The following is a 14482-nucleotide window of genomic DNA, read 5'->3' as shown; positions in this document are numbered from 1 at the left end:
TCCCGATACGACTTTCGGTTCCCGAGATATCGTCGTGTGAAGAAAAGTATAATTTTTGCTCGTTTAATATTTCCGTCCTTGTCTCTTAGTTAGATCTCTCGTTCTCACCCCGTCTGACTAATCTATCTCAAATTTCAGACAAGTGACAGACGCGATTCCTGGAAGAACGTAGTATATATTTCTAGGAAAAAATGTAGGTCGTTGAACCATTCATAATTGCTATGCTACGTTAAACGCGCCATGAAAACTTTGAATCCTTATATCTCGACAACGGATTGAGATATCGGGATAAATCAAAAAGTGGCATGGTTTCCTCTATTCTTTGAATGGGTTTTCAATTAAAATTTTTAATTTTTTCTCATGTTTTTTGCATGAAAAGTCAGTTTCATTTATAATATTTTGGCCTATTATCACATATAATATATGTAAAGACTTATCTTCATTTAATAAAATCACTATCTGAATAGTAATGAATCAATATATTAGTTTTAAACATAGACTTTAAATTTTAATATCGTAATTTTCTTTCTTATAATAATATGTATTAATATTGTTATTATTTGTTTTGGAAAATCATTTTTAAATTTTTAAATATATATATATATATAATGTATGAAGACATATATAAAGTTGTAAAAAATCTCGTTAAAAATTTGATAATTTATATCAATTATCAATTACAATTTGATAATTTATGTAGTGATGTGTTGAGTAAAAATCGCGAATTCGAAACTTGTCATGGAACGAAATTGAAAACTTCATATACAAAATTCGAAAAAGAAGTACAATGTTGCACGATGTTGTTATGAGAGGAATGAAATTCCAGCTGTTTCTATGATGCTAGGAAGAATGAATCCAAAAACTAGAAACGCGATCTGGTGATATTTTTGATTGAATGATTGAAATAAAGCGAAACGGTGCAGTGATAAACATCCAAAAGTATTGAACGATACAAACTATATTTTTTTCATAGATTTTTTTTTAAAGATGTTTCAACTTTTGTTGAATTAATTTTTTAAAAAAGAATAGTAATGAACAATTTATTTTTTCTCTTTTATCACAAATATAGTCTATAATTATATATAAATTACTCTTTCATTCGTATTAAATATAAATTATTTAATAATTTCACATAAAATGAAAAATTTTTTATTTAAAAAATGGTCGGTCAAACACTAGAATTACACGTTCTCTAAATTGTTTAACGAATTTTCCCGCAAAAAGAGTTTTAATTCAAAATATAAAAAGAGATTTACGTTCTCTAAATTATTTACCGATTTCTTATAAAAAATAGAAAAGAAATAAAAACTTTATTTTCACATTCTTTAAATTTGTTAATAATTTCTTAATAATTTTTAAAATCGAATATAATTAAAATATTGTATGTATATTAACATTTTCTTGTCAAAGTAATTCAACATTTCTAATATATTTTCCATTTTAATTCAAATAAATATTTTTTATAAATATCAACTATCAACTATATTTAATTAAATTATAAAGAAATATTGAAATAAAATTAAATAAGAATCTCTTCTGCAAATTTATTTTCAATATTACTAACATTGATAAATTGTTTTAAATAAGAACTATATAATATTTTAACAAGTTTTTCAAGAAAATATCAAAAGATCCTAGATATTGTAAATTCTTATGCATGATGTATATAACAACACTGTAATTTTTGAACTTCACTTTCAACGGTATGACATATTATTAAAAAGATTAAAAAGCGAAAATACAAAAAAAAAAAAAAAGATATACGTAGAATATAAATACTCAAATTAAATTGTTAAATTTGATACAGTTCAATCACGGTAGCATACATTTGCCTGATTTATCATACAATTACCTTGCTGCAGCAGATCTATCCGATCTTCCGGCTTAAAGGGTTAAATCTGCATATTGCAAATACTGGCCACTGCAGTGTACAGGATTTGCAAATCTCTGGTGAAAGGAAGACGATTGCGAATTATTAAAACCGGTCGTGTAAATGAACACCGGCCTGGCGAAACGTAATACGACTATATCGCGAATCCTCGTTGATTTTTATTTAACTCGGATGATACGGGCTGTTCACTCTAATTTCCAAACGAATAAAACCAGGTGGAACAGCCGCGAAAGATGAACAAGCGTGACGATAAAATTGAAATAGGCAGATGAATTGACGTGGTATTGGTGATGAGAATGTAGTTGGTAATATTGAAAAAATGTTATTTAAAATGATCAAAGTGTGATTTATATAGTGAATTATATATAGTAATATATTTTTAATTATATTATGATTTATCAAAGATTTGTTTTATTATTTTTTTAAAAAGAAATGTAAGTTTAAAAATATATGGACATTATTTATAGTGAATGATTCCATATAAATGTCAAAAATCAATTTGAATAATAAAATTGAATTAAATATATTACTCTATTCGAATTTCAAGGGTAAAATTGATATGTAATTATAAAGCTTTTGTTTTACTAAAGTTTTTGAACAAAGAATGAAGGATGAATTTCACGCACGAAATCTTTGTACAAAAATTAATTTTTATTCAGTTATAAAAATCTTATCCGATATTCACCAATGAATATCGGCTGATTCAATCGATATAATGCTTTTGTCATTCTATTTTTTTCTTCTTTATTAAATTAAATTAATCCTTTAAGTGAACAGACAAAGAGAGAGAGGATATATCCGCTCTCGATAAAAATTAGTGCATTCCTATAACGAAACGATATCGTCACACATTTCAAATATAAAATAACCAATAAAAAAACGTACATATTTTTTTCAAGAAAAACCAAAAACTGTTTATGAATTTACAAATGATTCATTAAATGATAAACTCAATAAAAAAATAATTAGCAAAAAAATCTTCCATGCTTAAAAGATTAATATACTGTTCTAAATTAAAAAAAAAAAAGAAAAGAAATAGAAATGGAAATTTCGGTCTTCAGGGAGAAATTCTTATCAAAATCTTATCAAAAATTCATAACTTATATTATTCTTCGTGAACTGTGAAATTTTAAAAAACAAAAATGGCGATACAATTTCGAAGAAAAGCTTTATATACTTCGTTCTTTATAATACAAAATTTATACGTATTTATTACATATTTATATACAATATTCAAATCTTACCTACACATATACATATACATATACATATACTACAAATATAACTTAAAGAAGTCTCCTTTTTAACACCAAAAAATTTAAACATCGTACGTTCATTTAACATTCTCATTTTTCGTCAAGGAAAATAATACTTTCAAAACTTTGACATTCATAAATATTTATTTCCTTTAATTAAAATATAAATATAATTTAAGATACATCGTTGTACACGTGCGATATTGTATCATACATCGAAACATTGCGCATCAATTCCCACTTAAAGCCAATGAAACTCTGATATGCTGATATCCGAAAGTTTTCTGCCACGACTCGATGTTGGAAACCTACAAATAGCAACGAATTGTCCCGATAAACCGATTTTCTGAAAAACTTTTATCCCATGCCCGGGAAATCGTCGATTCGATGACATTTCTCTTGTCACGGCAAATACCCCGGATGTTATAGAATGCTTTAAACGGTCGGACGGGAAATTTGAAAGAGGGGGAAAAAAACAAAAAAAAAAAAAAAAGAAAAAAAATGAAATGCAAACAAAACTGGTGGGAATTCGTTTGTAAGGAGTATCTTTAAAAAAAAAAAAAAACCGACGATACCCGATACACGTATTTTTTACATTCGACCAATCGAAATATCAAAAAAACCCGAGTTATTTTTTTCCAATCGATTCCTCGCATTCCGAGAATTTCGAGATATAATGGGATATTCTTTCTATGATTAATTGCCAATTAGTAATCATCACGTAAACATGGATCGTTAATCTTTATCGCGTGAGTGATCAAAAGTATCGATCGAGTGAGTTTTTTAATCAAGATCCTATTCGATACGTATTTTATTAAATGAATACCGATCAAAACCTAAAGCTGATCGATGGTATGATATAGATGTAAAGGCAGCCTCCAATATTAATTTCACGACAAAGAGAATTTTAACGGTTAATCGTTACGTTCAATTGACGATTGCGTAATTAATTTACTCGTTAATCCAATCGTCGATTAAGTACCCACTCCAATTGAGATCGTACATCGATCGAATTAAAATTTTTAAAATTCTTGATCACGAATCTTTAATAGTTAATCGCGGTGAATATTCTCGATGATTGATCTCATTTATGTTATCCCTTATTCTTTTCTTTAATATATGAAATTTCGTTTTATTATAAAAATTAATAAAAAAATATAAATATAATTCGAAAACAACTCTCAAATTTGTATTCTATAGAAAAATAAAAATTTACAATTATTACAATTAATTTTAATTAATTAAATTTACAATTAATTTACAATTAAAATCACTGTCAATGTAGTTACGAGAAGTAGTTTAGAGCAAGAATTTTCCAGAATTTTTACTCGCAAAATACACATTTGCGTTACACTTTTACTAGAAACGAGAGTGTAGGTAAAATCCGGTGTTCTAAAATCCGATACTTCTCTTTTTCGTCCTTTTTGTTCGTTTTTCCTTCAGGAAAGATGAACAGAAAATTGGGAAAACCGAACGAACTCATCCGTAAACTGTGACCATTTAACGCGTTCGCGAAATAGTTTAAAAGTAGGACAGAACGCGCGAGTAAAAGCTGAAAGAGCAGCGAACGTGTGTTTCAATTCCTCTTTATTGCAATACGGTTGAAGGCGGATAGGGCCTTAAATGTGGGCAGATGGATGATATTTTATACACGTGCAACCTTTTGAAATATCGAAGCCGAGAAGTTTAAATTTGATGAAATTCCGTTCCATGTGAAAACAAGCGTCTTCGAGGTAACTTTACTCCCATTACATTAGGGGAGATGTTTACCTTGCACGAAATCCACGTGATAACTTATCTTCTTCTTACAACAATTGTTCCCCGAGTTTTGATTTCATTTCAAATCAAATCAAATGTAAATGAAACTTATTTTTCTCCTTACAACGATTTAATTTTAAACTATATTCCATCTCCATTAAATCATTTTCTTTAAATTCTTTACCCTCTATATATCGATATATTCATAAGAACATCTTTTATCGATTCTAATAGGGCTAAATTGATTCTAAGGCTAAAACAAAAATTGATACAAATTCCTTACAATCCAATAAGCGAGCTTGAATCGATGATACTTTTCTGATGTTTTTAACTCCTATATAATCGATCCTTCAAAAATGTTGCACTCGTGCAACATAGAAAGAGAGACGGTTGCAGAAACCTTCGTGTGCATATCCATTTGCAGGGGCGGCTGCGCAAATCTGGCGCATGTATCGCGGCCGTGCTAATGGACAAAAGGGTAATTTGTAATCGCTAATTACATCCAGTTAAATCTGACGTGTTCGCCCCGAAAGCGGCTGTACGCGTGACGTTATCCCTCTCCCGAGCTCGCAGCCAACCCTTCGGTCCAACCCTTTCACCCCCTCTTCCCTTCTGGTATGATTAGTGCGAGCGATAAGTCGAGACGTCTGACGTGTTCTCGGCGGTGTTATCTGACCGCAATTAGTCGCCCATAACGGCTCGCGATTAAGACGAAAACCTGTCGATTCGAGCGCCAAGAAAAGTGGATGCTGCATCCTTCAGGCCTTTCCTTTGTCTGTTCTTTGAATAGAGTTAAGTTATTTTAAGTTATTGTTTTGAGATTTTTTTTTTTTAATCGAGAGTATTTTATTCTCAGAGCAGTTTATATTGGATTTGGATTCTTTGTTGGATCGATCATTTGCTCGATTACGTCCTTGTTGTGATCGATGATCGATGTGATGGAGTACGGTGTAATTAGTAGCTGATTGGTTCAAAGGATTTTGATCTGATTAAAATCAGGCGATGCGTTTATAGATAGGCTTTGGTCGTTGTAATAATTTTTTTCTTTTTTCTTTTTTGAACAAGTTTGGAATTTTAGAGATGAATAGGAAACTTTTTGTTCTTTTTGTAGAAAGTATATACTTTGTACTTGATATTTTATTTGAAATAATTTCGATTTTTGGAATTCTTTTTTTTTTTTCCTTATAAACAAGTACATTGATCTAATTGATATATACAATAAATTAGATGTAATTAGATTTTAAATATTCAATGAGGATTGGTAGTCACGTCATGAAATATATAAAAGATGTAGCAGAAACAAAATGAAAAGCTAATTTATTAAACCTCTAACATTCAAGTAAAATATAATACAAAAAAATAAATAAACAAAAAAACAAGAAATTTAACAAAATTTTAATAATATTACATTAATCTCATACTAATAAATGAATTAAAGTAAAATTAATATATCGATACAGCACAATAGTAAAGTTATTATTAAATTGTGCTCATTTGTCATTCACGTAAACCATTAAAAACTTATGAAATATTTAACATATCTATTTGCCCATAATGTAATAATATATATAAATCTAATTATATAATTACTCGATACTAATCACTTTAAAAATTTCAAACAATTAACAATTATATATTTTCTCTTCAAGATTAGATTGTTAAAAACTGTATAAATTAATGCTTCTCGTAAATTTCGTTTTATTAAATGGAAATTGTTATTTTATGAATTATGCCGTTGCTTTCCAAAGTGCAATCACATTGGAAACTTCTTAATTATCCTTAAAATTTTATCGCTCTTTTCATTAACTTCTGACTGTGATAAAAGCGTGCATCATAAATCTCGCGGAGACGATAAATTGCATGAAATGCGCGATTAAAAGTATCTATATACGAAAAAACAATGACGATAGAATAAAATCTCGATGACATTCCAATATTGTATTTATGGTAATTTCGCCCGATGGGATTAATACTGCTATTGTTTGTGACATAAGCAATCCAAGTTCGTACAATCTCTCTCCCACTTATTATTTTTATTCTGATTAATTGCCGATCTGTTATCTGTAATAATTTATCGATTATATTTAACTATATGATTTTATATTAATACAAATGTATATATAATCGAGCATATACAAATACACGTAAAGATTATAAATTGCTAATGGATTGATTTAGTTGGAGTACTTTCAATAGAAACAAGACACAAAGATAAAATTAGATCAGAATTTTGTTAACTTCATTTGTATAATCGAAATTTTTGTAGTGTTTAATTATTTAAAATTTAGATATTGAATTGTTATTACATGAATTATTGTCAAACATTGTTTTATTTGTATTCGCAGTATATGAACGTCTAAGATATACATTCATACGCATAAAAGATTTTGTGGAATGCTTAAATATGAACGTGAATATGAATCCTTAATATGAGCTCTTATTGTGTGAAGTGAATCATGTAAAAGGAGTTTTAGTGCATTTTATTATTCATAACTTTTCTAGTGAATAAAAGTTATTTTTATCAAAAATAATATTTCTGTTAAAATATATTTATTTTATTGTTGATATATTTGTAAGACATTTTTAGAAGATTTAAAGATTCTTAAATTTAAAATAAATATAAAAATTGATATACAAAAATGTCTTTTAAGGCTTTTTCATTATTAAGTTAAACGGAGTACAGATTAAATGAAATGAGACAAAGACAAAATAAGATAACAGATAGAAATAAAGTGGAACAAGTTTAATTTAGTTCTTCGTTAACGTGAATTATTATTATTATTATTATATTTTATTACTTAATAAATAAGGATTAATATTTTTTCTATACCAACTTTATATTTGTTTTGGCTTCTATAATCGATAATTCAAAATATCTCGCTAATATATTAATATTCTATGTATATAAAAAAAATTATTTTATTATTGAAAAAACAATTTAACTTCAAAAGATTGAAAATTTTTATTTACATTAAATCAAATAATAGAATATATAAAACTTTTCCTTTGTTTTTGTACCAAAAAATTTAAAAAAGTTTATATTTATTCAACAATCCTATATATATATTATATTCATTCAAAAATACAAATTACACAAGAAATTAAATAATAAAACAATTACATGTTTCGCTTAATCCTTGCGATTTTCCTTCATTTTTGATCCAATAAATTGATAATTTTGAATCTACTGGATCACTTGCAACCCGTTCATAGTTGATATTCCATATTTCAAGCGTTAAACTATCGGCAGAAACGATATTTTCCCTCATCCACGCCGGAAGATCGTCGACAGACATAATTCCTGAATTGAAATCGTCCCTAAACATGATTTCATTGGATTAACATAAGATAATTTAACCAAACACGGTTGGAATAATAACGTAACCCGTTGTTTCCGTTGACCGAAACAATACACCATTTGCATCTCAACGCAATCATAATTATATGCTTGTGAACTCACGCAATACCGAGTAACTGTACCGTTATCTCTGGCTAATCCTATTATAATTCGTATTAGGTCAGACTGCAAAGCCGTTTTTAGCAAAGCGTCTCGCCCTGTTTCGCCCCTTGTATATTTTTATTGACTCATTTCTGGCCGCAATAAAAGTCCCCTTCTTATTGTCGCCATTAAACGTCACCATTATTACGATTACGTCGCTATGATTGATTAATGCATTGTTCACGCAGTTAAACCTAACTTCCATTTCGCATTAGCATTACCAACTTCGGTGACTTTCTTAATAACTGACACGATTGAAATAAAGTTCGTGAGTTTGAGTTAGACAATAATACGAAGTTTTCATAAAGCTCGAAATGTTTTCGTTTCTTTTGCACACACCGCGTAATATCGTTTTCCATTTTTGTTCGTTTCCGAGTTTATATAATTGTATCGACCTCTCCGCTGCATTACCGATGTGGCCTCTTCCTTACCATCCGGGCAAGATAGAAATCGAATTTAACGCCGAGGAAGAAAGCTGCTTACCGGTCTTAAAGTAATCAAAACTTGTATCCATTCTCGATCCCTAAGTTCGATCTCTAACACCGTCTAACTTTCAATTGCGTTAGAATATGCGAAAAGTCGATCGTTGAAAGAGCTTTTTTAAGAATCATAGTTGCCACTCTATTTAATACCGAGTAGATGACGCGCAATAATAGCTCGAATAATATTTCAAAGAATTTTTATGTTTTTAAGTGAAGAAAGATTTCAAATTAATGAGTTCCTCTTATATCATGGCCACAGTATAAATTTTTCAAATTTATTCATTGTATAAAGCATGTTTTTAAAGCATAGAGTATTGAAATTAATGATTTAAAATGTTCTTTTCTTTCTTATATTTTATTTTACTGATATATCTTTTGTATTATATTCGATAAGTTATAATGATAAATATGATATTAAATTTGCAACACAACTTTCATCGTATTATTGTTGGATCATTGAATGCAACTTCAACCATTGAATGGCTTTTGAATAGTAAATAATATACAAATGAAAATGACACATAATTAAATTATAAATTGTAAATATTGAAAGCATTTTATGATAAATGTGTTTTTAGAGAAAATTCAATATTAAAAAATCTTCAATATTATTTATTCATATTATAAAAATATTTTGTAAAATGGCAATATATTATAACAATAAAATAAATTATTAACTATCAACTCATTTGTTCGAATATTTATTACATATCACGTAATATTATTATAGTATTATCGCTCTTGAAATTCATTCTCTTCGCTATTTCAACGTTTTACACAGATCCCACGATACCAAAAGATTGATTAAAATTGTAATGCCTCTCCTAAAGATAAGAATTACCATCAAAAATAACTAGTACATCAATCACCAATTGAATGACAATAAAAAGAAAAAAGAAGTGCTCGTTAAACAAAAACAAATAACGAGCGAATTTTACCATATACCTTTGATGTTACCAACGATAACAAACATAAAGAATCTTCGCGATATTTTCACGAAATTACAACATCGTCTAATCACGCTTGGTATCTGAGAGCGTGCCGCCAATTTATTCACCGTACAAAGATTTGCACACGAAACACGTGCGTGCCGCCGGCAAATATGCAGAAATGCTCGAATAAATGATATCAGAAACACGTTCGAGGGCCTTGATTCATTAAACGGAGGCCGAATCTCGTGATACGGTTGAAATGGGGAAATGAGTAATGGAGTCAAGTGTACCGGTGACCCCGCGAATGTATAATCCTTTTCTAATGATGTGCCCGTTTTTTTGCTTTAATACGGCTGACACGTTGCAATCGTGCCTTCGTGTGGTTAGGAGCAGCAGCTATTTTCGCGTTTTCCACGTTTTTTTTTTTTTTTCGTGGATTATGGATTAACATACAGTTGTACAGTTTGACCGAGCAAAAGTGAAGTAGGAAGGGGAAGAGGGGTTTCGCAATATACAGGGTGTCGATATATTCGTGGAACATTCTTTGGAGAATCGATTCTAAAGGCCAGAACAAACACAAAAGTTGGTATGCGAAAATGTTGGTTGAGGCTTGGTTATTGAGTTATAAGCAATTTAAAGTTTTCGTTAGATGAAACGAGGTGGAGACAGAAGGAAATGACGGAGACAGAGCTATCTTACTTTATTTAGAGTTTCACTTCGCCAAACGCAAACTTAGATTGCTTATAATTTAATAAATAAGGTTCAACCAACATTTTTGTGTAACTTTGTATAACTTTTGTGTTTGATTTAGCTTCTAGAATTAATTTCCAAAGGTTCTTACGAATATATTAATACTTTACTAATAATTCTTTGTACAAAAAAAAATGATTTGATTTCTAAGATATATATGCATATATTTACATGCATATAAATGTTACATATATTTATAATAATATTTTATTTATTATACGAGATTGAACATGAAGTTTTAATTAATTTGATTATTAATTTTATTACAGCTAGTGTCAAATTCGTATTAGATTTATTATATGGATACATTCTTTGAATGCAAATTTTTTTTAGATATATTATCGATATTCAAATAGTTTTGTCTATATAAAATAATAAAATTTGCAAATTTGTTATGATAAAATTAATGTATTTAATTATTTTTTTATTTTTTCTTTGAAAAGTTATAAAATGTTTTATAACTCGTTTTCAAAACAATTTTGAAAATTGTTTCATAAAAAGTTTTCAAAGCTACTGTCATATTATTCTGAATTAATGTTGTCAAAATATCTTGTTTTCAAAGGAACTTTTGGCTGAAATATAAAAGAATATAAAAATATAAAAGAATAACTTTATTGGAATAAAAATAAAAATATATGGAGAAAAAATAAATATAAATTTGAATTTCACAATTTTCGTTTAAAATATTTTTTTGTTTAGCTATATTATATTAAATTAAAATAGAACACCCTGTAGAACAGCGAGCCTAATTTCACGGAACATTCATTGCAAACTGAATCGAGGTAGCTTTCGAATGAATCTTCTGGGACTCATTTCTATCACGCGTCATCCTCTTGAAGAGAGCCATTTTCTGAAACGAATTTCCGTTTTACGCAAGTATTACGTGACACTGTTCCAAATTAGATAATTTATGATTTATACATTTCGAGGTTCGCTATTCAAGAAAATGAATTTCTTTAAATTTTTAGATCGATTGCAAGATTTTCATGTAGATTTTATATTTTTATATATTTTATTTATAGAATATTTAAAATTTATATATTGATAAAATGATTTCAACGTACACATTGCACATTGTTGTTAAAAAATATTCCTTTAACATTTAAAATTATTCAAATTGTATACAATTTACAACAATTTCAATATATTCTATGCAAATTGAATCACCGAAATGCTGAAATATATTGTCAATTGATGATTCATAAAAATAAATATTTATTTATTCGCATAATATTGTATAAAATATTTCTTAGCTTTAATATAAGTGCTAAATATCAGAAATATATAAAATAAAAAAATGTTATTTCAAAGATATACATTTTTGAAAATTATAAGCGATTAATTTTAAAAAATAAAAATCAAAGAATAGTAAATTTGAATAAATTTTCTATAGAGAAAGATAATTATAAAACGATATGAATATTCGAAACGATTGCTTTGTTGTCATGGAACTTAAATCAATTTTTTTTAATTATTTCTACTTTATTTTTATATCTAACGTGTCATACATTGCGAATACCAGTCTCTAATTAATCTATTCGCCACTAGGTGGCTGCGATCATAACCATTTCATCATTTGATCATTTCATGATCAGTTTTCTATAGTAACAACAACCGCCGCTAGATGGCTTCAAGCGCCACCGTGATTCTCGTTAGTATTTTCTACATTATAAGGTATAACTATCAAGCTAAACAAGCAAGAAGTCTTTTGAATTAGTAAGTTCATAGTGGTAATCGAAGCCGTAAATAAATACCTTTGAACGGCTATTGTATTATTTGTATTATAGTACGAACGTGTAACATAGTAGCAAACATGTATATCATAATAAATATATATATAATTATAGTAGAGTAAGATTTATATTATAAATATAGATTTTAATTGTAACATAAAGAGTAAAATTTAAGTACTATAAGTAAAATTAGTTAATATATTTATATAACAGTAATAGAATGAGGTTAATGTTATAATTTTAATTAATATACTTATAATAAGTGTTAAATTTTATTTAAATTAGTATAAATATAATAAGTTATTATATAAAATTTAATTTAATTCTCAGATGATGGAATTAATTTATGATTGATTCACAGAATTTTTTTTTATTTTAATTTTATATTTCTTTATTAAGATTATTGAACTATCAAATTAAATTTTTATCGTTGTCCACAATTGAATTGTCCTTACTATTATTTCTTTGCATACAAAATTATATATCCTTATTAGACTAGAATAATCTATCGTTAAATAATTTATCATTTTCATGGTAAAGCTATAATCGAAGAATTCGCATTATAATTCCACTGTTTATATTATTTTCAGATACGAAGACGCGGAGTGACGTTGTTTCATCTGTTAATACTGGCTGGTTTGTTCACCCTTGGCACGGCCGCAATCTGTCCAAACGGTTGCATCTGCGACGACGACAACCTCGTGGTATCGTGTATAGGAGCAAATTTGGATGTCATACCGATTGCCCTGAATCCAAGTATCCAGCGAATAGTGTTGAAGGAAAATCGAATAAAAATAGTCGACGCAGCCGCGTTCCAATTCTACGGGGACTTAAAGAACGTCGATTTGTCGAGCAATCACCTGTTTACCATTCCCAATGGGAGCTTCGATGCTCAGAAGCAACTGGTGGAACTTCATCTAAGACACAACAAGATCTCGGCATTGACCGAGAAGACGTTCCAAGGTTTGAAATCTTTGACGGTGCTCAATCTACGTGATAACTACTTGGAAAACCTGAAGAATGGCCTGTTTGCCTCGTTATCGAAGTTGGAAGAGCTGGACTTGGGAAAAAATCGCATATCGAAAGTGGAGCCGGGTGCTTTTCAAAAGTTGGGCACGCTTCGAGTATTACACCTCGACGACAATCAATTGAAAACCATTCCATCTCCGGCTCTGGCTCCGTTGAATGCCCTGGCCGAGTTGCACATAGGTTGGAACGCGTTTTCGTCACTTCCAGACGACGCGTTCAGGGGACTGGAACAATTGACCGTGCTTGACATTACCGGTGCAGGTTTGGACAACATAAGCGACAGCGCTTTTCGTGGCCTGAACGCTCTACGCACGTTGGAATTGGATGGAAACAAATTGCGAGAAGTGCCGACTAGACAATTGGCCGTTCTGCCTCGGCTCGAGGAGCTTACCCTAGGCCAAAACTTCTTCACGATCCTTAGATCGGGTGCCTTCCAAGGTTTGTCCAAATTGAAGAAACTGGACATATCCGCGGCAAAGTTATTAACCACCGTTGAACGAGGAGCGTTCTCGGACAATGCAAATCTAGAGACACTCGTGTTGAATAGTAACAAACGGTTGACTACAATGGAGGACGGTTCCCTGGCCGGGTTGCCCAACTTAAGGCACTTGATGCTGCGCGACAACGCATTCACCGGATTCTCGGAATCTCTAGTGGCCTGGAACGAGCTTCGCCGACTCGACTTGAGCGAGAATCCCTTGGTCTGCGATTGCAGCCTGCTCTGGTTATCCGAGGTTCTTGTCCCAAGAAATTCCAGCCCTGTGTTGTGCCTGGAACCAGCCGAGTCGAAAGGGAAACCCATAAAGGGCATGACACCCGACGAATTAGGTTGCGCTTTCTCCGACCCTAGGAAACAAGCTCTGCTGGCCACTCTCAGCACGGCCGGCGTCGCCTTCTTCTGCGCCGTGTGCCTGATCGGCTACTACAGATGTCGCAGACGCTTTGGGGACGCGTTGAAAGACTACAAATGGAAGAACCGCGGTATCTCCCGTAAGGAGCACGAGTATCAAAAGACCTTCTCGAATGACGACGAGTATATCGTCAGATCCGCCCACACTCATCACCATCACCATCACCATCAAGCTCAACCGCAACAGATCCCGCCTCACCACCACCATCACCACCTTCAACAGCAACAACTGCAACAGCAAC

The 14482-nt window shown here is 30.3% G+C and overlaps 1 protein-coding gene across 1 annotated transcript in view; it reads left to right on the top strand.

Moving 5' to 3' along the window:
- The window catches only part of LOC102680671 (leucine-rich repeat and immunoglobulin-like domain containing-NOGO receptor-interacting protein 4), a 448888-nt gene that overhangs the window by 432747 nt on the left and 1659 nt on the right, over positions 1-14482 (top strand). Inside the window, exon 6 of the mRNA XM_006621177.2 lies at positions 12892-14477. Within this exon, the coding sequence (XP_006621240.1) occupies positions 12892-14477 (1586 nt within the window). The remainder of the gene's footprint in view (positions 1-12891; positions 14478-14482) is intronic.

Source organism: Apis dorsata, unplaced genomic scaffold, assembly GCF_000469605.1.
Source record: "Apis dorsata unplaced genomic scaffold, Apis dorsata 1.3 scaffold_598, whole genome shotgun sequence".
Classification (NCBI taxonomy): domain Eukaryota; kingdom Metazoa; phylum Arthropoda; class Insecta; order Hymenoptera; family Apidae; genus Apis; species Apis dorsata.
The sequence above is the reverse complement of the archived record's forward strand: the minus strand, read 5'-3'. Positions and strand labels throughout refer to the sequence as shown.